This window comes from Mustela nivalis (assembly GCF_964662115.1).
Source record: "Mustela nivalis genome assembly, chromosome: 12".
Taxonomy (NCBI): Eukaryota; Metazoa; Chordata; class Mammalia; order Carnivora; family Mustelidae; genus Mustela; species Mustela nivalis.
This window is the reverse complement of record NC_139031.1, coordinates 36,178,465-36,206,302: the sequence shown is the minus strand read 5'-3', so window position 1 is coordinate 36,206,302 and position 27,838 is coordinate 36,178,465. Positions and strand designations below refer to the sequence as shown.

The window sequence follows — 27,838 nt, the reverse complement described above, 5'->3', positions numbered from 1 at the left end:
CAGGTAAAAATAGCTAGGTGAGGCAGAATCAAGAGGAAATTCAACTTTGTTCCCCACAAGCTGCCACATAAAAGGCAAAGTGCTGGTGTTCTATCTCCGCTAATGGAGGACGCTTACACTGCCATTCTTTTCTTAACTCTTCTGTTGGGTATTTAAGATGCAATGATGTGAACATTTCCAATAGTTTCATTTCCACATATTATATACATTATTTTAAGTGAAATAATACTTGGATTTTATATTCCTCCTAATATAAATTTTTTCAAAAATCTGGAAGGGAGGGGCGCCTGGGTGGCTCAGTGGGTTAACCTCTGCCTTCAGCTCAGGTCATGATCTCAGGATCCTGGGATGGAGCCATGCACTGGGCTCTCTCTTCAGCAGAGAGCCTGCTTCCCTTCCTCTCTCTCTGCCTGCCTCTCTGCCTACTTGTGATCTCTGTCAAGTAAATAAATAAAATCTTTAAAAAAAAATCTGGAAGGGAGATCTGCATTTCCTCTGTAACCTCTCAGCACAGATCCCTTGAGTTCAGTTACCTTGACTTTGCATTTACCTCATTCCAGCAAAGCTCAGACCGGCATTTCATCTAAGACTGTTTTGTGGATTTTTGTAATGAGTCCTAAAGCCACCAGCTCCAGGAGGGCGTGGTCAGTTAAATCCAACATCAAAAGGGGTTTTATTTTTAAGATTTTCTTGCCTCAGTGAAATATCCTATTGCATTTTATATGTAACAGACAATGAAAACTGTCATTCTGTGCCAATGTCCTTCACTAATTGGGATTTTCTCTTTGACAAGCTGTTTCAAATCGTTTTGTCAGGCTAAGTACACCTTTATATTTTGAACGCACTCCCTTCAAATGATTAAGCTGTTCCATAAATGTCTTTGAAAATAAAAGGAGAAATAGCATTTGTCTTCCTCAAAGCTTCACCACCTCCAAATGTGTGCATATTCAGAGACCCAAAGTGAGGGCACTAGATTCACATCAGAATCCCAGCTCAGCCATTTTCCCACTGCGTAGGCCACAGCCAAGAACCTCATTCTGCCTCATGTTCCTTCTTTGTAAGCTGGGGATGTTCTCGGTCATTATTTCCTTGAGTGGGTGTATGGAGTTGATGAGGCATTGCATATGGCGTACCTCCCCATGGTTTGCAACACAGTAAGCTCTCAATAAGTATAATTTGTTGTAACAGGTAAATAAATACATAAAAGCATACTCTCCAGACATTGACCTGACCTCTTTTTTTTTTTTTTCAGGAAATATTCCTTTCTCTTGTGTATTTAAAATATTCTGGCTCATTTGGCCTAAGGAGTCTGTCATTTTCCATATATTGAATACCACCGATACTCTAATTGCACTGAAAATAAATTTTTCTCCTTGAAAATTAAAAATACTCAGAAAGCCTGACACTAATTAGTTCCATGTAAACCATTCTGATCGATGAGATGCCATAAAAATCATCTTTTACATTCCTGCATCTTGAAAAAAAAACTTAGAGAGCCCATGTTTAGTGGACACATGGATTACAGCAAGATTATGTCTTATTAGGCTCTGTATTTCTGACATCTGGAGGACCCCTAGTGCCTTAAACCAGGTGCTCAACAATTAGTCGATGCTAACTCCTGTTCAAGTTTTTCTTAAAATAATTCTCTATCCAAAAATTATGACACTAAAAAGTTACTTACCACATAGAGCTGTTTCCACATGGTTCCCCAGTCTCTTAATGTTGATGTCATTTCTGTTATAACGGAGTCTTCAGTGGGAATAACCATTTCAAATTGTCTGTGAAATTAAAGAGAAAAACAAAGTCTACATGCAATTATCATAGATAACAATCTTCTTTGAAATCCTCTGAAAGATAAAAGTGGGAAAGGAAACTGCCTATTATTTTGGGTTCTGCAGACTGTAACGAGGATCTGATTAGAGACCCATGCGAGGAATGTTATGTGGGTCATGGCAGAATAATACCAAAAGGTCCAGCCACTTCATCCACATCAAGTTTGAGGAGTGTGGTCAGAAGAAACAGTATCAGAAGACTTCTGCTCCAGCCACAGTGTGACCACTAAAAAACAACTCATTTAACCTCTCAAGCCCAAAAGCCTTCATGTAACATGAGGTCACCAAGTCTGCATAAATTATGAGATAGCTTTTGCTTTTCAAGCACTATGACCATAGGACTCAAAGGGAGTAACAGACTTTTTCAATCATCAGGGTATTATGGCTGCAAACTAACTTAGTGTTAGAAATATCTAGACACCAAGGTACAGATTAAACACTCACTTGATCTTTATTTATTTTTTTAAGATTTTATTTATTTATTTGACAGAGATCACAGGCAGAGAGGCAGGCAGAGGGAGAGAGGGAGGAAGCAGGCTCTCTGCTGAGCAGAGAGCCCCAATGCTGGGCTTGATCCCAGGACCCCGGGATCATGACCTGAGCCAAAGTCAGAGGCTTTAACCCACTGAGCCACCCAGGCATCCCCACTCACTTGATCTTATCAACACTTTGTTTTTATTATTTGTACATGGGACCATGAAAAATGCTTAGTCTCTTAGTAATGTTATCATGCATCATTGAACTTAAAAGCTTTTGCTATCACAGATGTTCCAATATCCATTGCGCAATGTTCCTCTCTCCAATTAGGGTCCTATACCATTCCTGTTTCTTTGCTAAAAGCAAACCACTATACTTGGAAAACATTCACATCAACATCTCCTAGTGTATGTAAGTGGTCCTGATATTGCATGAAGCCATGGACAAAAATAAAATCCAAATTTCCTTTATCTTCCATTTCTGTCTTTGACATAAAACAACCTTTTTTTCCTCATCTCAAATTTGGTTTTTCGAATTCTTTTCAGTGTGTGTGCAGGTTAAAATGCCTAAGTGGCTATTATCAGCACAGCGTCTCAAAAGAACGCTACCAGCTATTTGATAGGACTTATTTTCTTAACATGTATGTATTTTTTTCAAGGACAACATCTAACAGGTACAAGGTAACAGCATTTGAGATGCCGAACCAGGTTGTCTAGATGATCAAGGGAAAATTACTTCTTAGCATGAGGCTAATAACTGCTCTGTTCTTTTGTGATGTTATATCCAAAGGGTATATAATTGTCGTGTGTAAAGCCTTCTTGACAGCAAGTAAGAGAACTAAAACCTTCACCAACAGAGGCTCATTTCCTCATTTCATAGGGCTGCTAAAGTACTTGCTCTGTACTTCCCTTCTTTCTAGGGCTTAAACACAGCTGAAAATGTAAAAGTGGGATTTAAAACTAGGAAAGAAAGTAAACAGTAGTATAGGAACTGCAACACACACAGAACCTTCTATCAAGTCTATGTGTGACATTTTCAAATTGGTAGTGCCTTTATTTTGCTTTTGAAGCAGCCATTGCAATTTACATGATGAATATTTGGAGACAGAGATTATAAAATGATCAGATGTAAGGTCAAGAAGGGAACAATGAATTTCCAGGACAACTCGACGCCCTACTTAACATTTAAAACGTGGCATGACCTCTCGCAGCAATTAAACACTACTGAAGTGGCCTCGTTGTTCATAAACCGTAATTTAATTTAAGGACCCCCATCAGCCTGACAATGCTCTGAAGACCCAGGAACCAACAAAAGGGCAGTTCCATCTGTGAGACTTTGATTTGGGATTTGTTCAAACAAAATGTAAATTTTTAAGAAGCCTGACAAAATCACCATTTTTGGTGAGGCAGCTGTTTCCTCTTAATTATATCAAAACCAAAGTCAATGTTCAAACAGTTGTAAGTAGTGGCCCTTGATTACATTTTGTTCAGTTATCCTGAGATATACTTTGCAGCTACTTAATCCTGGTGGGCCATCAGGCTGCTGATCCTAAAATAAGAGATGTTTACATCAAAATCCCAAAGAAGTCCCTCTTTGGGAAAGCAATTATCTGGTAATATGTATTCTCAAATGTTTTCAGGCTTAAGTTTTCTTCCAGTTAACGGTCCTAGAATCTAGGATCTCAACCAATTCCAATAAATTTTTTTCTTTTTAAGAAAACAAACTTGGGGGGCGCCTGGGTGGCTCAGTGGATTAAGCCTCTGCCTTCAGCTTGGGTCATGATCTCAGGGTTGGGTCTCGATCCTGGGATGGAGCACCGCATGGGGCTCTCTGCTCAGCAGGGAGCCTGCTTCCCCCCCCCTCTCTGGCAGCCTCTCCACCTACTTGTGATCTCTCTCTCTCTGCCAAATAAATAAATAAAATCTTTGGGGAAAAAAAAAAGAAAAGAAAACAAGCTTGGGTTCTACCCTCAACATTCTCCTGCTACTTAATGTTCACGATGCCTTGTGTCACATGGGGAACTGAAAACCAAGTCTTAAATTTACACAACTAAAATTTGAGACATCTATAGCCTTATTTAAACTTCCTCAGGCTCAAGGAAGGGGGCCAGACATGTACCAGTTACTGTCTAGGACAAAAATAAATAAATAAAAGAAAGCACTTGTTTTGATAATGACCCACCCCATTCTGCCTTGAGAGGGAGGACTTCCACTGGCTGGAATGATGCTGGACATCGTCTTTGCTAGCATCCTCTATTTCCCTTGCTCTGGGTGTTCCGTTGGGGCTGAGTGGCCCTTTGATCTACAGAGTTAAAGCTGTAGGGTGGGGCTTGGGGCAACGGCAGCAGAGAGAACTGGCTGCATGAGTCTACCTAGCTGGACACCATTAAGGGTCAGGGTAGAGACCCTGGGGTTTCCACACTGTCCAGCCCAGATCACTAGAGCAGAAAGATCAGAACAAAGAGTGAGCCTGTGGCTAAAGTATCTTCTATGGTTTCCTCTGGTTCACTTGAGGGGGGCTGGACAGTGTCAGAGTGAGCCTGATAGGAGAACTCCGAAAGGACTGTTTACTTTCCTTGATTCATTTCTGGTGGGTTACAGCTACACAACCTTCCCAAAGGACACGCATTTATTAAAAAGGGTAGTAGCAGTTGTAATTATTTATATCAGAATTATGATTTTAATCTACTAGTTTAAATAATTACTACTGCTACTGCTAGTAATAGTAATATTGTTTAAAGTAGCATATATGTGTGTGTATGTGTGTGTTTCTGTGTATATGGATACAAAGTATAAGGATCTCCTCCAGTTTTATCTATGTAAGTAACTCTCAGGGTATTTATATCATAGACTCTTGTCCACCTGCAGAAATTATTTCAATGCACTAAGATTAATATTTTACCTTTATAGACAGTGGATATAATAATCATCTACGTAAATAGCATCCCTGGAACTCTTTTGGTAAAATTCAAGTTTGAAGATCTCATTTACTATTATTTAAAATGTGCTTTAGTCATCCAAGTAAACTGCTATTTTTTTCTATTTGAAGTAAAATGTAATTTTTATGGCTGAATCTGCATTGTTTCTTCTGTCATAAAATGACAATCATTCAATGGTCCAGTGAGTATTCCTTGTGGCACTGGCAGCAAATGTTTGGGTCCAAACCCACGGCCTACTGATAATGATTGGTCTGGTCATGATAACCGCTTAACTAAGCAAGTTCTACTGTTTTACACTATGATATTTTATTTGAATGATCTGTTATTCTGACAGCTCCTTCAAGTCCTTTTGCAAATCGACTAGAAAACCTTCTAAAATGTATGAGAGATCTTGGGTGATGAATGAGTTCAATCAAACAATAAACAGAAATGCCATTTCCTAAAATAGAAGAGTAGCTTTATGAAATGGTCACACAAGGATACGGTATGATCCTGAATTAGGAGAAAACAGTCAGACTTGGCTGCTTATAATCAGTGGTGAATCTAGGAAATTCCTGGGGTTTGAAACATGACTCAGCACTCCATGAGTTGGCTGCCATGCTTCTCCATACAGCAGGAAACCAAAAAGAACCAACTCCTTCTGCTTCAGATTAGGCTGATTCCATGATCTGTGGACAATGAGAGACCTGTGATGCCCTAGATTCTTCTCCAGTCCAGCACACCCAGATGACAGTATTACATTTTCTCTACCAGCCAGCTGCCTTTGTGTAATCCACCTTTATCAAACCACAAAGACAATGGCATGATCTCCTGTAGTTCATTTGTCAAGACAATTACTAAGCCTTTCAAATTCTCAACTAAGCAATGGTTCTGTGAAAATCCTCTCACTATTAATAAAACTCATTTCTTACCCTTTGTTCTTCACACAGGCATTTTTCAAGTGAACATAGCTGGAAGGAAAGATACCCTGTGGGAGAAAACAGGAGGTTATAGCGCTAGCTGACTGATAACACAGGAGTGTTTGCACAAGTCAAATGCGTAAAATACAGTCATACAACCTGAAGAGTATCAGGAACAGGGAAAAACAACATCTCTACCGCACTGGATTCATTCCTTTTATTTCCTACTATTCACCAGTTTACAAATTCAGGGATTCTCTAAAATAATTTAAAAAAATTAAATCTCACTCAAAAGTATATTCTTTATAAAAGAGAAAATCTTTAAATTTTCAGGAATTCTGCAGAGAAGACATGTTACACTGAATAAGAATTTTTAAAATATTACATTTTTTTTTAATATTGTATTAGCTTTTGTTTGTTTTGATAGTTGTTCCTTTTCTTCTCCCTGAAACACTCATGTCTATTTTAAAATATACACATTAAAAAAAAATACCATTATAATTGGGAGACAAATCATATATTATGTGTTATGGAAGATCTTTGATGGAAACACAGCAGCAATTAATCACCAGGCTGCATACCGATGGAACAAAAATTAAACAAAAGACAGCATGCTACCTTAAAGCTTTTTACTGTAGGGAAAAGATAGGACAAGGAAATTGTTCCTTTGTTCTAAATGTGAAGTTGAAAGAAACAACATAAAAAAAATTAGCATCAATTTTATTGTCCATTAAATGACAATATCCTCTGAATGATTTTTGATGTATCATCAAATGACAAATTCAATTAAATATTTAGGAAAGCAAATGTCATTTGAATACATTATCACCTCTGCGGATCCAAGGATAACATAAAACTTAATATACAACAGTAGTAAACAGACACATATGTTAAAAAATACATATTTTTTTCCTTCAAAATTTAACCCAATATGGTAGGGTTAACAAACAGAGTAATTATAATTAATAAGAAAAAGTCAGAACTTGAGGTTAGAGGACTGGCAGAAATAATACTTTTTTTTTCAAAATTATTCCAAATGAATAATTAAGTACTGAAGCTACATTTGCATGTGCCTTGCAGATGTCCAAAAATAACTTTAAATGAGGGCTAAAGTATTTTAAAAAATTAAATTTCTACATTCTTTTGTCCTTCAGGCTCTCCTTTAGAATGACCAAAAATAAATGAAATACAGTTATTAAACATAGCTGGATGATCTAGAAAAAGGTGTGGTTAAGCAGAAAGACAGGCGGAAGAATTTAGATCACTAACATTATATCCCGAGAATAAGCAATAATACAATTTCTTTTCTACAATCCTAATAAAGCCAAAATTAAACAAAGAAATGAACATGACATGCAAGAGAATATTGCAGAATGTTTGGATGAAAGTTGGAGAGATTAGAACAAAGGAGACAAATACAGATAATAAATAGTAAGGACGTGTGTCAAGGTCATAAAGCATACAAATGAAAGGTCAAACAAAAATCATACTACTTCCTACTGTAATTCCTGAGGATGTATATGACCATATGAAGGATAATGAGTTTGAGTTTTCTGTCTGGAATGGTAAAAACAGGGAGAGCTTTATAATAGATTTCTCCATGTTTCACACGCCCAAACCCAAAAGGGAATCTTATTAAGCTGCTGAAATCCACGTGTTTCTCCACACCACTCTTTTGCAAATGTTATCACAGAAAACTCCAAGATTAAATACCTTTATTCATTTTTTCTTTTGGAATATCTACTTCCCCTGCTTTAATTTTAATTTCACTCTCTCTTAAACTAACAGTTCAAAAAGATTTTGTTTATATACAAAGAGCTTATTAAGGTCTTCTCAGTACAAACTGCAAGGACTACGTAGGATTATCATTTCAGTAGCATGTCTTAACGATAATCCGAGTTCAAAGGAATTTCCCAAATTATGAAAATCCGTATTGCCATTTGGCATTTCAACTAAGACTCCCAACTGTAATTGCAATTGTAACATGAAGTAAAACAACTTTTTAAAAATCCCGTAATTATGATTATGAGTAGTATTTTTTATTACCTTGACATTTGGGTTTTTTAAGGCAAATCCTCTGTACCACCCTGTGGAGAAATAATCATGGTCATTATTTTGATAAACCATTGTAATATTTTAAAAGAAAAGAAATGACTACAAATAAGTCTGTCCTTTACTGATGGAATTTTACCTTATAAATAAATATTCTGTGTATGAACAAGATGGGAGTTGGACTGGGCTGAAGTGATTACTAGTTTAAGAATCCTATTAATAAACTGTTTAAAAAATTGTAATGGAGATTTATTTGGAAAATAGAAACATGCATAGTGGAAGCACAAGGTTTGGAATCAGAGTATTGGGTTTAAATCCTGGCTTTGCTACTTATCAGATTATTTTATTTTGGGCAAGATAATTTATGTGAGCATCTGTCTCAGGGAACTTCAAGAATCTGCACAAGATTTAATATGTTTTCAATTTCTCTTTGCCCAACTACAAGTATAGGTTGGGCTCAACCAACAGTCATAGGGTAAATTTGCACTTCCTTGAGTCCATCATCTAGGGTTAGGATCAGTCTGATAGCATAAGAAGATGGAAATCAGATATCATCCATCAAAAAAAGTGATGGGGGGGGCACCTGGGTGGCTCAGCGGGTTAAAGCCTCTGCCTTTGTCTCAGGTCATGATCTCAGGGTCCTGGGATCGAGCCCCACATCAGGCTCTCTGCTCAGCAGGGAACCTGCTTCCCTTCCTCTCTCTCTGCCTGCCTTTCTGCCTACTTGTGATCTCTCTCTGTCAAATAAATAAATTTAATTTAATTTAATTTAATTTAATTTAATTTAATTTAAAAAAGAAAGAAAAGTGATGGGTACTCTTATCAGCAAAATGTCCTAGCACCTGAGCTCGCCCTAACTTTTATTCTATAAAATGCCTATGACTCAACCTCCAAGCAACTCTGAATCAGTATTTTATAGCACTATCCTGAAAGAAGAATGTTATCTTTTTATAGTTTAAAAGAAGTATAAGGTGTATGTGTATATATATATATATATATATATATATATATATATATGAAAATTTATGGTAAATATATACCCCTATAAATGTATTATTTTCAACTTATAGTTTCTTCAAGCATAGAACCATTTTGTTTATTGGTAATAAATTACCATATAACAAATATTTTGTAGTATTAGACTTTCTTGATTAATTGAATTTTTAAAAATAAATATTTGAACTTTGTATTAATATTAAAAATTTATATAAAATATTATATAAAAATTTATATAAATATTCAATACAAATATTTAAACATTTTTTGTTCCTTATAAGATATATTATAAAATGCCATGCCTAACAGCTTTTAAATCAGTTTGAAGAAAGCAAAATGAATTGAGCAGAAACTATCTATCTCAGGATTAAGGAGATCCCTTAAAATATCCAAGAAATATATCTATTCTTAAATAATCATTTTAACAGAAACCAAAACTTTTTGAGAACTGCAAAAGTCTCATAGAGAGGTCTTTGTCAACGGTTTTTAGGTTACAAAACTGCTTCCATTAGCTATGGAGTCCATTTTCATGCACCTATTCAAAGTAGATTTTATATTTATCTGTATACAAAGTAAAAACAGACAAAATGGATCTGACAATAACATGGAAGACCTGATTATATCTTTAAAGATATCATTCACAGTACACAGAATAAATGTTCATGTATCACCACCATTTAATGTAAGATTTTTAAGTAAATCTGACAGTTCTGTTTGGAGGAACACAGTTTAATGAATCTTGACATGACAGAATGTTATCATATTATAAGTTCCTATTAAGAATAACATTTCAGGAGGAAAATGTGTAGTTTTGGTTATACTTATAGGGCTTTAAAATGTGGTCATCTCATTAACGAGAAAAAAAATAGTCATTTCAACTGGGATCTTTGCGAGTAGGAGAGCTTAAGGATGTTTCATGGAATACGATTGGAAACACTTGACGACATATTAAGTATCTTGATTTAATCAGTTACATGTTGCATAAACTAATAACCATAAAGTTCTTGCAATATATTCCACAAACATTTCAAATGCACTGAACAACTTTAGTTCAAGTTTCAGGGTGGCAGGAAAGAAGACAGCAGGACTAAAGTAGAGCTGGCCTTGGCAGAAGTCCTCCCCAAGGTATCTGATTACCTAAACTTGGAGAAGCCATTTCTGCTCTGGACCTCTGTTTCTTCCAGTCCTGGGGGACCTACTAGACCCTTGAGATTCTGAGAAAGGTCTTCTAGTTTGGCAAGGAGTCATGAACTCCCACAAATACAGTAGCCTCAAATGTTTTCTATGGTGGGATCTAGTGAATATAAGGAAATAATGTCAGGAAAAATGTATCAGCTTAAAGACAGCAAATGATGCTCTTCCATAAGCCAAACACTGAAGATGCAAGAAATAAGCTTTGTCAAAAATGGTTCACTGTGACCACTGGAAAAATCCTAGAAATCAACAGAAGGAAAGAATTTGCAAGCATTATGAATTATCCAATGGTGAGGAGGTTGGTCATACAACCTCAAGCAATCTCATTAGCCCACTTACCATCACACTTCTCCAGGATCTGAACTGTATCTCCAATTTCCAATGACAGGCCATAGGGTACAGTTCCTCGAAAACTGGCAATAACTGTAAGAGATGGTATAGAATATATGAAGATAATCATATCGGTTATAGCCAATTATACTGCTCACTATTATATGTCACTGACTAGTAAAAATGATGTGAAGAGGAAGTACACTTTGAGAGCTAAAACCTGCTGTCATACTTAAATTTTATATATTTTTGAAGAGCGTCAATCTTAAAGTTTACATACTTTGCCAACTTCTGGGTGAAGTAAGTGTTACAAATATAAATTTTAAAGATACGGAATTTACTAAAACAATACAAAATATCAAGAATATCACTCAATAACCTATGTGACAAGATTATTTCCTCACAAGATCTGTGTCATTCTTGCTTACTGCTATATTCACTCTTCATCCAGACAGCCTGCCCACAGTTGTTACTCAGTACATATGTGCTCACTAACAAATGAGGAATACATATCCTACTTGCTGTTCAGCTTGGTTTAGACTTTCTATTATGTTGCTTGAAGGAGATTTCTCTTTCCTAGACTATAAGCTCCTAAAGAGAAGAGACTGCATCTATTTACTTGCTAACATGGCCCCAGGGCTTAGCCAAGTATGTGGCATAAAAGCAATCTTCTTGTAGTAATCAATAGTAACACTGTATTTAGTCATGACTAGACTCCTCTCCTAGGATTAAACACACAGCCACCATGACAATTCCCATATGCCTTAACTCCTGAAATAGGGCGTGGGTGTCCAGAGGTGTGGGTAGGATGTCACTAGCCTTACCTAGTGGTTAAAGACTGACTAGTTTCTGAAACATTTCACAGGGCGGGGCAGGACTAGGATGTTAATATCAGATGAAGTGTGTGTAGGTTAGTCACCTCTGGGTACCTAGACGAGTTACAGAAAGAATGAAGCACAATGATTCTCCCCAGGAGAGTAATGTTTGAGTCAAAAAGGAGACAAGTATGGAGAAATAACAAAAATGCACCTCAATACATGAAAAAAAGAAAAGACATCTCCGGATCAATACAGCGTATAGTAATCAACTTTCAATTCACATTAAAAAAATTTTAAAAAGATAGTAAATGCTTTGATTTTTAAAAGATCAAAATTTTGAAAGTGAATTTTATAATTCTGTCTGAGAGAGTGAGGTTTAGATACAACCCCAATCCCCAAAATAAATTAGTGCTACTGTTATGAATGTATTTTAAAAGCTTGAAGAAACGCATGAATCTGTCAAAAATCAGGACATGCCGATAAGTAATGGGCTTTTAGAGAGGTCTGAAGCCTTTTGATCATCTCAAAACAAAATTAACAGTTGAGATCAAAACACAGGACAAAATACAGTACATGAGATGGATGAAAATAACTGTAGAGTAACCAAGTTAGAACATTTTAGATAAGCACTAATTTGTGATGTCACTCTCTAACTATAACCATAAATACCATATGACCTCATATTGATGGGCTAGATGATGTTTGCTCAAAAATAATCCAGGGTCTGTGTATCTTGATGGATTATCTCAATTAACTTCCAGAGACCTCTTCTTATAAGAGATTACAACTGAACAGATAGTAGACTGATAACAATTTAAAAGACTTCAGAGCAAGTTTGTGCCCAGAACTGCCTTTCTGTATTGATGAAGTCACCTTGACCGCTCACAAGCCTCGTGGTTCCACACTGCTCCTCTTCGAGATCTAAATGCATGGACTTCCCAGCACCGCTTTCTCTATAGCTCTGACCACTCATAAATGTCCTTGTAACTCCCAAGGCTGCATTTCTCTCCTGTTCCTCATCACCTCCTTGAACAGTTAGCACCATTCATGGACTTCATTTCCTCCTCCTCCCTTCATGCTTCAGCCAACTTAATCCAGCCTTCATTCTGCTCTGAAACCACTCTAGTGAAGTCACCATCCCCTCACTGTGACCATATACATATCACTTTCAGGAGTCTCTCTTCTCTTGAACTGTGTCTCTCACACTCCCCAGACTTCTTCTGTAGACATTCTTTTATTAGCTCTCTTCATGTCATCCAGCATTCTGTGCTATAAAACAAAGGAGGCGGACAAGGTGTCCTCTGCTCAGTCATACCCCAAATCACAGCAAGCTCTTTCTTACAGGCCTCAGTGCCTTTATACATATTATTCCCTTTTGGGGGGTTGCCGATCCCACTGCTTATACACTGCGAACTACGCTTAGTCTTAGTTTAAGTTCTAGCTCCAAGATTAACTCTTTCGGTTTCCTGATGCCATCCTTTTCCTCTTCTCATCTTCGCTTCAAGTGGAATCAATGACTCTCTCATCTGTGCTCCAAGAATACTCTGACCGCACCTTAAATAAGGTAAGGCACCATATAATATTACACCACTCTATTCATCTGTGTCTACTTGAGAACATGAACTATTTCTTTTTTTTTTTTTTAAGATTTTATTTATTTATTTGACAGACAGAAATCACAGGGCTTGATCCCAGGACCCTGGGATCATGACCTGAGCCGAAGGCAGAGGCTTTAACCCACTGAGCCACCCACGTGCCCTGAGAACAGGAACTATTTCTAATCCACTTTCAAGACCCAGTATATACGAGTATCTGAGTACAGGAACAGAGAATGAACACACACATGGAATAAATAAAGCCACTTAAAAATGGCACCCAGGTTTTGGAGATTCACAGAATATTAGCATCACCTCCTATAGCTGAGAACACCTAAAAGTAGATATTAAACTGCAGATCACATAACAGAGTGGCACTTTTTCAAGATATGGTTCAGGCATGACTTTGAACTTTACCCTCTAAAATGGCAAGCCATTCTCAATCTTCAAGTTATACAAATAACTCCACCTTGTAGAGAAGTAAACTTGTCAATGGATGGATGATCACTATACTATTTACGCTTCAGATTATAAAAGAGAAAGTTGAAAGGGAACGGCCGTTCTTTTTTTTTTTTTTTTTAAGATTTATTTATTTATTTATTTGACAGAGAGAGAGAGAGAGAGAGAGAGATCACAGTAGACAGAGAGGCAGGCAGAGAGAGAGAGAGAGAGAGGGAAGCAGGATCCCCACTGAGCAGATAGCCCGATGCGGGACTCGATCCCAGGACCCTGAGATCACGACCCGAGCCGAAGGCAGCGGCCCAACCCACTGAGCCACCCAGGTGCCCCGGGAACGGCCGTTCTGAGCAAAGAAGCAAAAGATTTCAAAAAAGGAAGGGCCCATTTTTATTAGTGGTCGTGTGTGATGTATCATAAACCAGGCAAACTTGTTTAGCAAAGCAAAGATTCACAAGATAACACAGGCTTTCACAAAACCTCAATTTGCATTTCCACCAAATATACTATGTGTTATTTTTAGATTCCATTGTGGATACAACTTTCCAACAAAATCCCTTTAAGTTTCTTTAGGCATTTTTGCATGAAACCAGTCTTTTTAACAAATAGGTGACAATCCACTTTGTCCCCTGTTATTCTAAACAAGCTATGTCTTTATACAAAAGTCCTCAGTGTATACTTTCCAGGGGCATATTCCTCTCCCCCCCCCCCAGTAATACTGGGTCTACTGAACATGACCACACACTGGCTTGATCCCTTGATTCCCTTTAGTTTTCGGATAAACTGAACAACTTTAGTAACTACAGAAAAGATCACAGAGAATGAACTCTTCACAGAACTGAAAATGTAAAGGTCCAATACTATTGTTTCAGTCATGAGACTTGAGAGTATAATTTTAAATAGCACATACAAACTACCATATGGTATTAGGTTCATTACTGTCCACATGCTATTACATAAAAAAAATTTTTTTGGATTAACAAACATACATATAAACTGAAGTTATAACCAGGTCTTTTAAAAATATCTATGTAAAATCAAAGTGTTAAATGTAGAACATAATCATCTTGAAAATCATACCATAAACTGCTGCATATAATCACTCCTATTATTCCTTTATAAAATATTAATAATCTGTTTAATAACCTATTGACAATTTATCTGAAATTTAACGGCTGTGAGAAACATCCTCATATAGACTTGGAAATATTTTCTATGAAGAAGATAAAAAACACAACCGTTCTATGAAGTAGGGACTTATACCTTAGTTTCAGTGATACTGTTTGTTCATGCAAGCAACAAATTCACATTTTAAAACTTTGAAGCAGAAATGTCTGTTCATGTCCTCTGCCCATTTCTTGATTGGATTATTTGTTCTTTGGGTGTTGAGTTTGCTAAGTTCTTTATAGATTCTGGACACTAGTCCTTTATCTGATATGTCGTTTGCAAATATCTTCTCCCATTCTGTTAGTTGTCTTTTGATTTTGTTAACTGTTTCCTTTGCTGTGCAAAAGCTTTTGATCTTGATGAAATCCCAATATTGGGTATTTACCCTAAAGATACAAACGTAGTGATCCAAAGGGGCACGTGCACCCGAATGTTTATAGCAGCAATGTCCACAATAGCCAAACTATGGAAAGAACCAAGATGTCCATCAACAGATGAATGGATCAAGAAGATGTGGTATATATACACAATGGAATACTATGCAGCCATCAAAAGAAATGAAATGTTGCCATTTGCGACAACATGGATGGAACTAGAGCATATCATGCTTAGCGAAATAAGTCAAGCAGAGAAAGACAACTATCATATGATCTCCCTGATATGAGGAAGTGGTGATGCAACATGGGGGCTTAAGTGGGTAGAAGAAGAATCAATGAAACAAGATGGAATTGGGAGGGAGACAAACCATAAGTGACTCTTAATCTCACAAAACAAACTGAGGGTTGCTGGGGGGAGGGGGTTTGGGAGAAGGGGGTGGGATTATGGACATTGGGGAGGGTATGTGCTTTGGTGAGTGCTGTGAAGTGTGTAAACCTGGTGATTCACAGACCTGTACCCCTGGGGATAAAAATATATGTTTATAAAAAATAAAAAATTAAAAAAAAAAACTTTTAAGCACTACAGAGAAACTCAATCACAGAGTTCTAGGACTTTTAAAAGCAAAAATAGAAAAAATGATTTTACAAAACTACTCTAAGTCAATCACGTAGCTCTACAACACAGACAATAACAAGTTCATCATCATTGTCAAAGTAATATTTATTTGATTCTGCGCACCACAATTCAAGCCTGGCAAAGGCTGCCCCTTGCCCTTTGTGGGCTGACAATCTAAGATGAATGGAACGTAATGTAAAAAAATAAAATAAAATAATGGAAATGCTTTGTCCCTTGTGACACAAAGGAAGGAAAATCATCTCTCAAAGTCAGAGTTTGGGCTTCATCTTTTTAATAACAGGATCTCCAACTCATGAACAGGTCATGGTCCGAAAGGTCACTCGGGAGCTGACTATTTACAACAGAGACCATGGTGCTATTGTTCTCAAATTCTGAGACTAGCCCACAGAATCTATTTAATACAAAAATGAAACTGCTGGTTTTCGCCACAAAAAAATGCGCTATGACTGCACCAGAAACCAAATGAGCATGTTGATGGGAGCAGTTGTAAAATCCTGAGGCACCGCAGTAATGGAAGACAATGAGGAAGCAGGTGTGGACCACGGAGGCACGCTAAAGAAACGCTTCCTCACAGCATATTTAAAACTGGTTCTTGCCTGTGTCCACATTCATTTCACATTGTACATTCAGCTCTGGCTTGTCACGGATGTATCTACATTTCGGTTTATCAGTTTTGAGTGTCATTGGTAGGAGGGGCAGCACAAATGGAAAAGTGGAGAAGGAAGTAGGATTTCTGAAGGACCTCCATAAGAGCTGGGAGAAACCTAAAAAGGGAAAGGAAATTAATGAGAAATTCTTCCCAGGGACTTTATTTCATGAAATGGTGAACTGGGAAAGGAGATAAGGGGTCACCTCCTCTGCACATGTACAAAATCCTCCTATAGGCAAAGATATAATATGGTGGGGAAAACCAAGATACTAGCCTAATCAAAGACTCTTCTTTCTTTACAACTGTCTGGAATAGGGCTTGAGCAGACAGAAGTCACTTGGAGATTTCTACTGGTACTATCACTAGTACAGGACAGAACTGTCTTTCCCCAGGTCCTTTTTTCTCTTTGCCTTTCACAAGTTAGGAGCCAAGCGGTCATTCCTAACCTCAAGGGACTCCAGGCTGGCTATCAGTATGACAGCAGGACTGTGGGAGCAGATGGCCCAGAAAGACTGGAGAAAAAATTCAGATGAAATGTGGGAGGGGGATGCCTGGGTGGCTCAGTCACTTAAGCATTTGCCTTTGGCTCAGGTCATGATCCCAGGGTCCTGGGATGGAGCCAGGTGTCAGCATCCCCGCTCAGCAGGGGAGTCTGCTTCTCCCTCTTCTCTGCCCTCTCCCCCCTCCCCCACTCTCTCTCTCAAGTAAGTAAATAAAAAGGAAAGGGGAGAGGAGGGAGAAAAGAGAAAAGAAATGCGGCGAGGGTGGAGATGGAAGGGTAGCTCCAGAATATTGCTTTGATGCTGAAAATGAGCTAAGAAAATGAAAGAAATGCTGTGCTCCTCCTTCTCATCCTCAGACTTGCTGTGAGCTTGGGATCTGGCTCTGTTCGGGAACCAGCCCGTGCCCCCAGGCCTCATACACCTTGCAGGCACACCCGAGAGGCACTTATAAGCAGGATTCCATTCCTACGCCAGCGTCACCGTGGTCAGACGTGAGACATGTCACATGACTCCCTTCTGACTTGAGTGACTAGAAATCCAAAGCGCACGGAGTAAAATCCATTCGCTTCTGACACTTCCCACAGATCACCTGAAAATGGATTGGTGTCCTTGGCTGTGAAGAGGATAGTTCTCCCGGGGATTGCAGAACTTCCTTCTGCTTGAACCACTCCCATTTGGACTCGAGGTAAACGTCAAGTCTGGTGGTGGCTGCTGCAACACCAACATCCTTCTTCAGAAATGCATGACCTATTCTCCCAGCTGCTGAGAGCATTAGGGCAGGCCGTCCTTGGCTGCCAGCCCCCTTCTGGAATTGTCTCTGCTAAAGAAAGCTGCTTGGCTCAAGGTCATGGCCTCCTCCCAGGGTGGCCTGCATCTGGTGACAGACCGAATGGGAGAGAGAAGACGAGATCTTGCTGCTACCAACTCGGAACAACTGTGAAGGGTCACTCTAGCTCAAGGGACCAAGGCTGTCACTGGGCTGGCCTCACAGGTCAACTTCTCCCTCTGCCCTGTCCTGCTTCCTTCCACTCCCTTCCACTCCCCTCCATGAGTGTGAACTTCAAGAACACTCCTTGGTTAACACCCCACAAGCTAATCTGCAGCTCAGAGTGGGCTTCCTGGAGTCCAACCTGCTACCGGCTTTACAGCTTTACCCATTCACAATTTCTTCTTTGCAAAATGTATTTTCAAGGGAGAAGGAAAGGAATCTTATTGCATTACTTCAATGTGTTAAGGGTTTCGCTAAATTCTTTAGCAAATTTTTTTATTTCTAATCTTCTATGATGTAGGTGTTTCTTTTCTTTTCTTTAGATTTTTATTTATTTATTTGACACACACAGAGAGAGAGAGAGAGAGAGAGCACAAGCAGGGGGAGGTGCAGGCAGAAGGAGGAGGAGAACCAGGCTCCCCACTGAGCAAGGATCCCAAGCAGGACTCCCAGGACCCCGAGATCATGACCTAAGCTGAAGGCAGATGCTTAACCGACTGAGCCATCCAGGCACCCAATGGAGGTGTTTCTATTCCCATTTGAGAGACAGTGAAAAGGAAGAGGAGAAAGGCAACCATGGAAATAAATCAGTGATATCAGGAGGGAATTACTCCACCTTAAAATTTGAAGATACTGTTGCTGTAGCAGTAAACAAACCGGTTTTATTCTCCGGAGTCACAGACATATTCTTCACCTTGGTTTTAATGCTACAAATGCAAAGGCATTTGCCTAAGTGGCTACAAGTATAACTGAAGGTCAAACAATAAAACTCAGAACTAATTATTCATCCGCCTATCAGTACTTTTAAAAAACAACTTAAGATGATAGAAAAGGTTATGGTTTTGGCTAAGTGCCAGCCAAGAGGAGGGAAGAGACAGAGTTTAAACAATTATCTCAAAAGCATCCCAGCACTTAGCAAAGGAAAATGAAGTTAAAGAGAGCTGGAGGCCTGGGGCGTAGCTCCACTGCTTATGAACCATGTGGTCCTGGGTCCTTCCATTTGCCATCCTGGGATGACATCACCTACCTGACCTTGCTACAGAGATATCACGAGGACACAAAAATGTATGAAAATGGGATTTGTAAGCCTACAAAAATGTAAGGAAATATGGGATAGTATATTTTCATCAGCATTGCTAACCAGAAACTTGGAGGCTGGACCTGAGTCTGTCCTAGGCAAAAATACATTCACAACAGTAAGTCAAAAACTCATCCTGTTATTACAGCTTCTTGGAAATCATTATTAACCAGTTAAACTTAGAAAGATTCAGGCTTAGCCAGTCAAGGGAGATAAAAAGGCTGATAAAACAGGAAATCTTTGGCTAAGAGACTGGTATGGAAAGTAAGAGAGCAAAGAGGGATTTTCCTAAAATGTAGACATAGGACAGGAAGGAAATTTCACTCCAGACATTCACTCTGCCTCAACAGCACTTGCAGTGTCTGAGGGGTAACTGCATCAGGAAGGAAAAATAACAAGATGGGCTTCATGTCACAGAGTGGAATGAAGTAACAGGAAATAATCAGTGCTTTCCCCAATATCCAAATGAAGAATATTCACTATGAAGCAAAATGCCATTTTCCAAGGAAACATATTAAATCTACCAGCAAATATGTGGTGTATATACATAAATAGATGATATATATAGGATGTATAAATGCATATAATATATACGTGTGTATATATATCACATATTATATACACCTATATATAATGTGGGTTTTTTTCCCCTGTGTGAGGTGGTTAATATGAAAATTATGCTATTTAGGAGAATTTCTGAAAGACAGGATTAAGTTTCCTGACTTTTTTGTTTTTTAGATTTTTTTTTTTTTTTTTTTTTTTTTGTATAAGGGAAGAGAAAAAAATAATCTGTTATGTCTTTCTGTGCCTCTTCTTCCCTCTGATTTATCTCTCCAAGTCCTAAATACCCAGAGTCACAAAACAGGGCAGGGGAACTAAAGGGCACCTGGGCCCCAGCATCTATGCCCTCTGGACCCACAGGCCACCCCAAAGTGGGGAGAACCCAGCTTCTCGCACAGACTCTTCCAACGTTCTGTCCAAACTAATACTCAGTCCTGTCTCATCCCTGGTCATTCATCTCCCCCACAGAGCAAAGCACAAGAATTTCTAATTTTTCCTCCACAGGCTTTTCTTTTTCCAATTTGAAGTTTGACTTCCATTCCCACTGTTGACTTCTCAAGCAGTCATGCAACTTGCATGACTCCCATCTGCAGAGATTCAAACTCTACATTCCTATTTATTACCCCACCTTCTCTGATAATTAAGCCAGTTTCCAATTTTGAACAAACACTACTTCGGACTGGTTTTGGCCACTGAAAACCAGTCACCAACAATTTCTTTAGAAAATGAGGGGCCAGGGAACAGTTCAATGGAAAAATAAAACAAAGTCCCAAGTTTTTTCAAAAACCCCTTCTATACACTTGTCCAGCCTTGTCCTTTATAAACCATGTGCAACAGTCACAATGAACCTCTTATCTGCCTAAGCCAATGCCTTTCCCTCTATCTGAAATTCTGGCTACCTATCGCCTTTCCCCACCAGATGTTCTTAAAAAAACAAACAACAACAACAACAAAAAAACAAACTCAAGAATCTTCTTCAAGGAAGGATTACGCCATGTACCTCTCTCCGTTACACTCATCGCCTCTGGTGTTTCAGCTCCTTTCTATTTCCAAGGCCAAGGACAATGTATGACACTCAGTGGGGACTCAAAAAAATGTATTGAATATACAATGTAATGAAATCCCCAAAGTGTGTTATTTCCTCATTTATTCAGCCAGTGGCCACCTTCTTCTATATGCCAGCTCCATGGTAGGCACTAGAAATACGATGGTGAAGGTAACACTTAGCACTTGTTTCATTAAGTTCATATCATGAGAAAGAATATTTCTAGTATCTTTTGGTTCCTACAAAACACAGTAACTTTTTTTTTTTTAAAGATTTTTATTTTTAAGGAATCTCTGCTCCCAACATGGGGCTCGAACTCACAATTCTAAGAGTCACATGCTCCAAAGACTGAGCCAGCTAGACACCCTTCCCCAGTGAGTTTTAAATGCACACAAAACTGACACACTTACAGTTCTATTTATTCTTATGTGAAAAAAAAAAATGAAATCCATTGGTTAACATTTAATTGTGAAATAATCTCAGATTTATAGTAAGAAAATTTTAAAAATTGATACATCCTTAACCTGCCTTCATCAAATATTAAGATCTTAAAATAAATATAGCACACTTGCCAAAACCAGGAAGGTAATGTTGATATAATACTATTAACTACAGATCAGATCATACACTAATTTCACCAACTGTCCAAATAATGTTCTTTTTTCTGGTTAAGGATCCAATCCAGGATTCCACATTACATTTTGTTGTTATATTCCATTAATCTCCTCCCATAAAATAGTATCTCAGTCTTTGTGTTTCATGACCTTGATGCTTTTAAGAATACCCCCCAGTTATTTTTCACAATGTCTCTAAATTTAGGTTTGTCTGATATTTCCTCATGATTAAATGTAGGATCCACAGATTTGGCAAGAATTACATGGAAGTGATGATGAGCCCTGCTCAGTGTACCTCATCAGGAAAAATACATTGGCAATGTGTAACCTTGCTGGGGATGTTAACCTTGATCACTTGGTTAAGGCAGTTTTACCACTTAGAGTTACTAGTTTTTCCTCTGTAATTAGCAGGTATCTTTGAAACTTTGCAGATACACAGTTTTTCATCATATTTTATAGCATCTATTGATGATTCTTGCCTGCAACCTTAGCCATTTAACTCTGATGTTTTTTCATAGGGTTATTCAGACACAGATGAATTATCTTAATTGCAGTCAAAACCTACAATGGATCCTTTTTGAAGTGGACACAATATCCTGAGTTTAGTCTTGATTTTTTTAAGCACAAGGCATAAAATTAATACCACTGCTACCACAGGCATCCTTGAGATGACCTACCTATATCAAACAAAATAAAACGTTAGCCTTCACTTGTTTCAGAAAGTGAAAAAAATTAGTATTTTTGCTTATTTTCAGTATACCACATGACCTCTTCCAGTACTATCTCCCTAACCAATGAAAATATGTGTGTATGTGTGTCTGTGTGTTCAAAAACAGCTTTTTAATTATTTCAACCCAACATTCTCAAGGAAAATTGGATGGGTCCTGTCAGTAACTAAAGCCATCTGCAGGTCTGAATTAAACTTTTAGGTCGCTATTGCACTTACAGGTGCCTAATAAGGGAATCATGATAAAATTTCCAAAACTTTTATTTCATGGAAGGAATCAAGCCTTCTATGATAGCTAATGGCCAACTTGACTGGGACTCCAGGTACCCTGATTAAACATTATTTCTGGGTGCGTCTGTAAGGGTGTTTCTGGAAGAGATTAGCATTTGAATTGTGGATTCAGTAAAACATACTGCCCTTCTCAGTGTGGGTGGGTGGGCATAATCCAACCCACTGAGGGTCTGAAAAGAACAAAGGTAGAATGACAAATTCCATCTGTCTGTCTGACTGCCAAGCTGGAACATCAGGCTTCTCCTGCCCTCAGCGAGGACCTCCAGTTCTCAGAACTTTTTCACCAGACTGCATTGTGGGACTTCTCTGCCTCCATAATCACATGAGTCAATTCCTTAGAATAAGCCATATATTAATATGTTTTACATATATGTAATATATAACAAGTCATAAATCATACAGAATCCTATTGGTTCCATTTCTCTGGAGAAGATTAACACACCTCCCTAATAATTTTGTGCCAGAAGGCTTCTTTTTAGCAAAGATCTTAGGCTTTACTGATGTTTACAATGGCTACCATTATTTATTAATTCTGTCACATGCTATATTAGAACTGATTATTAAAATCTCACTTAAAATAAGACAATGGGATGTCTGGGTGGCTCAGTTGGTTAAGCAATTGCCTTCGGCTCAGGTCATGATCCTGGAGTCCCAGGATCGAGTCCATCCTCAGGCTCCCTGCTCAACAGGGAGTCTGCTTTTCTCTCTCACCTTCTTCTCTCTCAGATGCTCTCTCTCTCTCTCCTCTCATTTTCTCTCTCAAATAAATAAATAAAATATTTTTTTAAAAGACCGTGACTACAAACTATCGCGAATCTCTAACTTACAGGTGACTTATATTTTATAAAATTTATAAACTTGGTTCTTTAGAACCAATAAGTAGATTCTCGAGAGACCAGAAAAAAATTCTACTTAATGGATTAAGCAGCTTAAATAATTTCACATGCCATGAACATTAGGGGATGGGAGAGATTTTGCAGAGCAGATACACTTTGGGGGAGGTGGAGAGGTACCGGCCAATGTGGAGAGACAATGGGCATAAGCGAGCTCCTTCCTAATAGCATGTTTCTCATCCTGGTCTCCTAGAGAGGACCACCACACCTCACCCTGCCACGACCTGGTGATCCACCCGCATCGCTCAGTGCCCCCAGCACAAACTGCATAATTATGAATACATCTTGATCTTCTTCCTTTTATCACTTCCCTGACATTATACTCATCAGGTACTCACGTTAAGAACACCTCTCTCTCTCAATCCACTCCCACCCCAATACCCAGTGCAGACACAACAGCTACCTGACCAGCGGGAGCTGAGAGAATGCATACCGGCGTAGGCAAGGATCTGATGGGTGACCAGCCCGGACACCCTTTAGATTTGCAAAGTGGTATGGCCAGAAGAGCCTTATAGGCATGATCACAGCATTCTATTATAGAGTACTTGCCAACCCGGTATTCGTGTGGCTCATTTTATCCAAGAAATTCATCTAACCTTATTATTTCCACTTTATAAATTCTCTATGAACCCTTTCTGTTCCCCCTCAATTACTATTTTTAAAATTAAAAGATATTAAAAAGAAATGCTGCCAGTTTATCTTTGAGATTTTAATGACAAGTTAAGGAAAAACTCATGAAACTATAATGGCCAAATCAGGGAACCAGGATAAAAATGAGCATTACCAATTCAGCACTTATCAATTATAAATGAACTTTTAAATCCTTCCTCAGGGTTTTTAGAGGGCACCAAGTTTCTCTGGGGATAGTGCCTCTTCCAATTTTATCAGCTAACGAAGGAACTGTTTCCCAAGCCTTTCTTCTTACTGTGAATGTTGGCTATTGATCCCAGATGTTGTCTATAAAAATTGAAATCTGAATTCTTTGTTAGCAAATTGTTGCACTATTTAAAAGAAACTTTTTTAAACTACCCAACATGCCCCCCCATCCACATCCCTCTCACATAAATACATCTCTCTCTCTCTCTCTCTCTTTCTCTCTCTCTCTTTTTAAAAGAATGTTTAGAAATCACTGTGCTTGGCCGGGGTTAAAAATCTTTGTAAATATTTATTCTTTCCCCTTATACAGTGAAACTCACCAAATAAACTAGCTAAGTTTTCCAAAATATCTTCAAAAACAGACAACAGGTCTGGTGTTAGAGCCAAAACCAGTCATTTATTTCACAATGTTAATTAGGAGCAAGCCATCTATTGCAACTCCTTGGTCTGAATGATAATTTTGCATTTGTTTTTATTTTTCTGAGTATCACTGGAGGTGACTCAAGTCTGGTCATGAACTAAATCTGACAATGTGAATGCCCTTCAGGCTTGCGTACAAAGTAACTGCCTTTAATATTCCAGCCAATGCATGGTGAAATAACAAGTGCCCAAATATAATAAGATTAGAGGAAAAAATTTTAAGCAACATAGAAAATTTACTTTTTTGGAAGATAATGTCAAACTGCCCAAAATAACCTCAACATAAAAAATTAAAATGACCGTGGAATGTGTTCTTCCCTTGGTGTGTGGGAATTTAAAGTAATTCCATTTAACAAAATCAGAAGAATTAGCACCTCAAATTCCTAAGCAACACTAGAATCAGTTACAAGTCCATAAAAAGTACACGTGAGAAGATATCACTATTTCTTCTTTTATTAGTGACTATAATTAAAAGTATCTTGTTTTAGGGACTCCTGGGTGGCTCAGTTGGTTAAGCCACTGCCTTCAGCTCACATCATGATCCTAGGGTCCTGGGATCGAGTCCCGAATCAGGCTCCTTGCTCAGTGGGGGCCTGCTTCTCTCTCTGCCTCTGCTTGCCACTCAGACTGCTTGTATGCTCTCTCTCTCTCTCTCTGACAAATAAATAAATAAAACTTAAAAAAAAAAAGTATCTTGTTTTAGCCTCTGGTGACAGCTATATGTTGGTTAACCCTTATAAAGCACTGACGATTTACTATACGTTTTTTTTTTTAAAGATTTTATTTATTTATCAGAGAGAGAAGAGGGGAGAGAGCAAGCACAGACAGGCAGAATGGTAGGCAGAGGCAGAGGGAGAAGCAGGCTCCCCGCTGAGCAAGGAGCCCGATGTGGGACTCGATCCCAGGACGCTGGGATCATGACCTGAGCCGAAGGCAGCTGCTTAACCAACTGAGCCACCCAGGTGTCCCCGATTTACTATACGTTAATAAACATAGGTAAATAGAGTGAATTCTTAAATTTAAAAAATGCAACTTATATAAATGAATAATGTATTTATTTCTAAATAAAAATGAATGAATTGAAAAGTAACTATAGGTTATCAAGACTCCAAAATAATGAGCTCAAAAATTTTGAACTTATTAACTTGTAAATCTAAACACAAAAATGTAAACAAGTAAATATAAATTAATGTCCTTGTCATCTCCCCTAACTCTAGCTCTTACAGCTGGGTGAAGTTTCAGTAAAAGATTAAGACACTTCTTGAAAGTATTTTCAGTTACTAAGTTTCAAGGTCTTTCTGTGTACTACGGGTTTGTGTCTTTTTTAAACCTTTCAGTGAATCTGGAGTAGCAGATCTGTCTACTAGAGAATACAATTTAACAAAATTCTGCATTTTCCTCTGAGTTCTTAAAAGCAGGGGTGTCCAAGAAGGTCGTTTTTTGTTTCCCTAGGAGATAAATGTAGAACTAATCTACACTATGCCAGGAAATTCCAATTTACAATTGAGCTACAGTTAAAAATACCAAACATTATAGGGAAAAACTTTCCTACACTGGGTCTGAAGCTGGGTGACAGATATAAAAAGGTCCTCAGTGCTTCTCCTCCCCACCAGCTGCTCCAATTCTGACAAAACGCAACAGGCAAGTAGGACGTATTAACCAAGATCTCATCAAAACAGAGCAGTTAAAAGGTACCCACCCATCCCTCCATCAAGCTGTTATTTCCCTTTCTCTGCCTTAAGAAACTTTTTCAGTTCATGTAGAAATAACAGATCATTCTGTCAGTTTCCCAAAGACTAGTGGGGTCCTGCTAGATGGAGACTTCATGTGCATCAATCCCAAACTCCCAAGGAGAACAAGTGCAGCTTCATACAATTCCCTAGACATGGTAGTCCTTTCATTTGTTTGTAACAACAACAACAAAGGAACCAAAAACCATCTCAGTTTGAATCCCTGATGCCCTTCATTTAGTCTGCAGCTTGCACCTAGTGGCCTTGAGAAACAAATTTCTGAAATTGCATTTTTTTTTTTAGATTTTTTTATTTATTTGGCAGAGAGAAAGATTTCAAGTAGACAGAGAGGTAGGCAAAGAGAGAGGGGGAAGCAGGCTCCCCGCTGAGCAGACAGCCTGATGCGGGACTCGATCCCAGGACCCTGGGATCATGACCTGAGCTGAAGGCAGAGTCTTAACCCACTGAGCCACCCAGGCGCCCCTGCATTTGTTTTTGAAAAGGAGTTGATGTCATTTATTGAAGTCTTTGTCTTAAATGATCAAATTTTAGTATCCCAAACCCAAGTGCCGTCTATGTAAGATCATAGGGTTCAGAAACTAGGCTGAAATGGGTTTTGCCTTCTATATGCCAAATACCCTACAAGTAAAATTTTTAAATGAAATGTAATAAATGAACAAAAGCTGGGCAACAGGGCAGGGAGGTAAAATATAAGGGAAAGGGGGCGGAAGCTGCCAATCACAAGGGCCTGCCTTTAGACAAATGTTATCTCCAGATTTAAGTCCTAAAGATTCGAGGGCCTATAAAATCGTGTAGTTTTTAAGGATTTAGAATTGGCTCCTACAATCAAAAAGCACGTAGTTCTCCCTACAGCCCCACTTTCTTCTTCCACACCTTCAAATACTGTCATGACTAAGTTTTAACATCAGGAAATTTGGGGTGGGGGAGGTGGAGGTCTCTTGGATTTATAGGTTCACACTTAGCTCTATGGCTGGAGAGTATGTTTACGTATTATCATCTGTATTTCTCATTCCCAGTAACCTCCTATGCTCTGAAGCCCTCCACCCACTGGGGCAGCTGTGTGGCTTCCAAGAGACAACAAAACAAAGGAGACATGCTCCTCTATTTCTCAAACAAGATTGCTCATTTCCCAGTCAATAGCTGTGAAAATTAAGGGTTTCACTAGACAGAGTTTGGCTTTGCTGAAATAATGTTTTCTAAACTCCTAAGGCTATCCTTTAATATCAAGAATTAGAACCTGGAGGACTCAGAGTCACTGCTCTAAGATAAAGACCATGAAGATACAGAAGGCATTCCCACCATTGGAAGGGGAAGAGCTCTTCCAGGAGGAAGAAAAAGGCATGTCAGAGAATGGCATACAATCCTAGGGCCTCTCTGGGATCTTACTGGGGTCAAGACCCATGAATGGAGAGAGATGTTGAATGGAGAGTCCGAGTCCCTGATGAAGTTTGGAAATTTCAAAGCAAAGAGGTCTATGTGCTCACTGCAATCATAACAAAGAAGAATAGAAATGGCAGGCTGGTATAGTTACTAAGTTGGGTCTGAACTAGCTAGCCTTCACACCTTCCCTCAAGACAACCTCTCTCCCTGGAGAGGCCAGTATAAGGAGAAGCTGAGAATACAGAATCACATTCTTACCGGGTCTGCACAGGCTGTGGAGCAGACAGCCCAGAG

General features: G+C 38.5%; 1 protein-coding gene across 5 annotated transcripts in view; it reads right to left on the bottom strand.

Moving 5' to 3' along the window:
- The window catches only part of DOCK4 (dedicator of cytokinesis 4), a 431,090-nt gene that overhangs the window by 231,911 nt on the left and 171,341 nt on the right, over positions 1 to 27,838 (bottom strand). For 4 of the 5 annotated variants that reach the window (XM_082693075.1, XM_082693074.1, XM_082693076.1 and 1 more), the window contains exons 2-5: positions 10,728 to 10,811; positions 8,193 to 8,233; positions 6,159 to 6,214; positions 1,682 to 1,778 (exon numbers count right to left, since the gene is read on the bottom strand). In XM_082693075.1, coding sequence (XP_082549201.1) covers positions 1,682 to 1,778; positions 6,159 to 6,214; positions 8,193 to 8,233; positions 10,728 to 10,811 — 278 coding nt within the window. Of the gene's footprint in view, positions 1 to 1,681; positions 1,779 to 1,964; positions 2,091 to 6,158; positions 6,215 to 8,192; positions 8,234 to 10,727; positions 10,812 to 27,838 lie in introns of those variants that run through there. The other variant, XM_082693078.1, reaches the window with a different exon arrangement.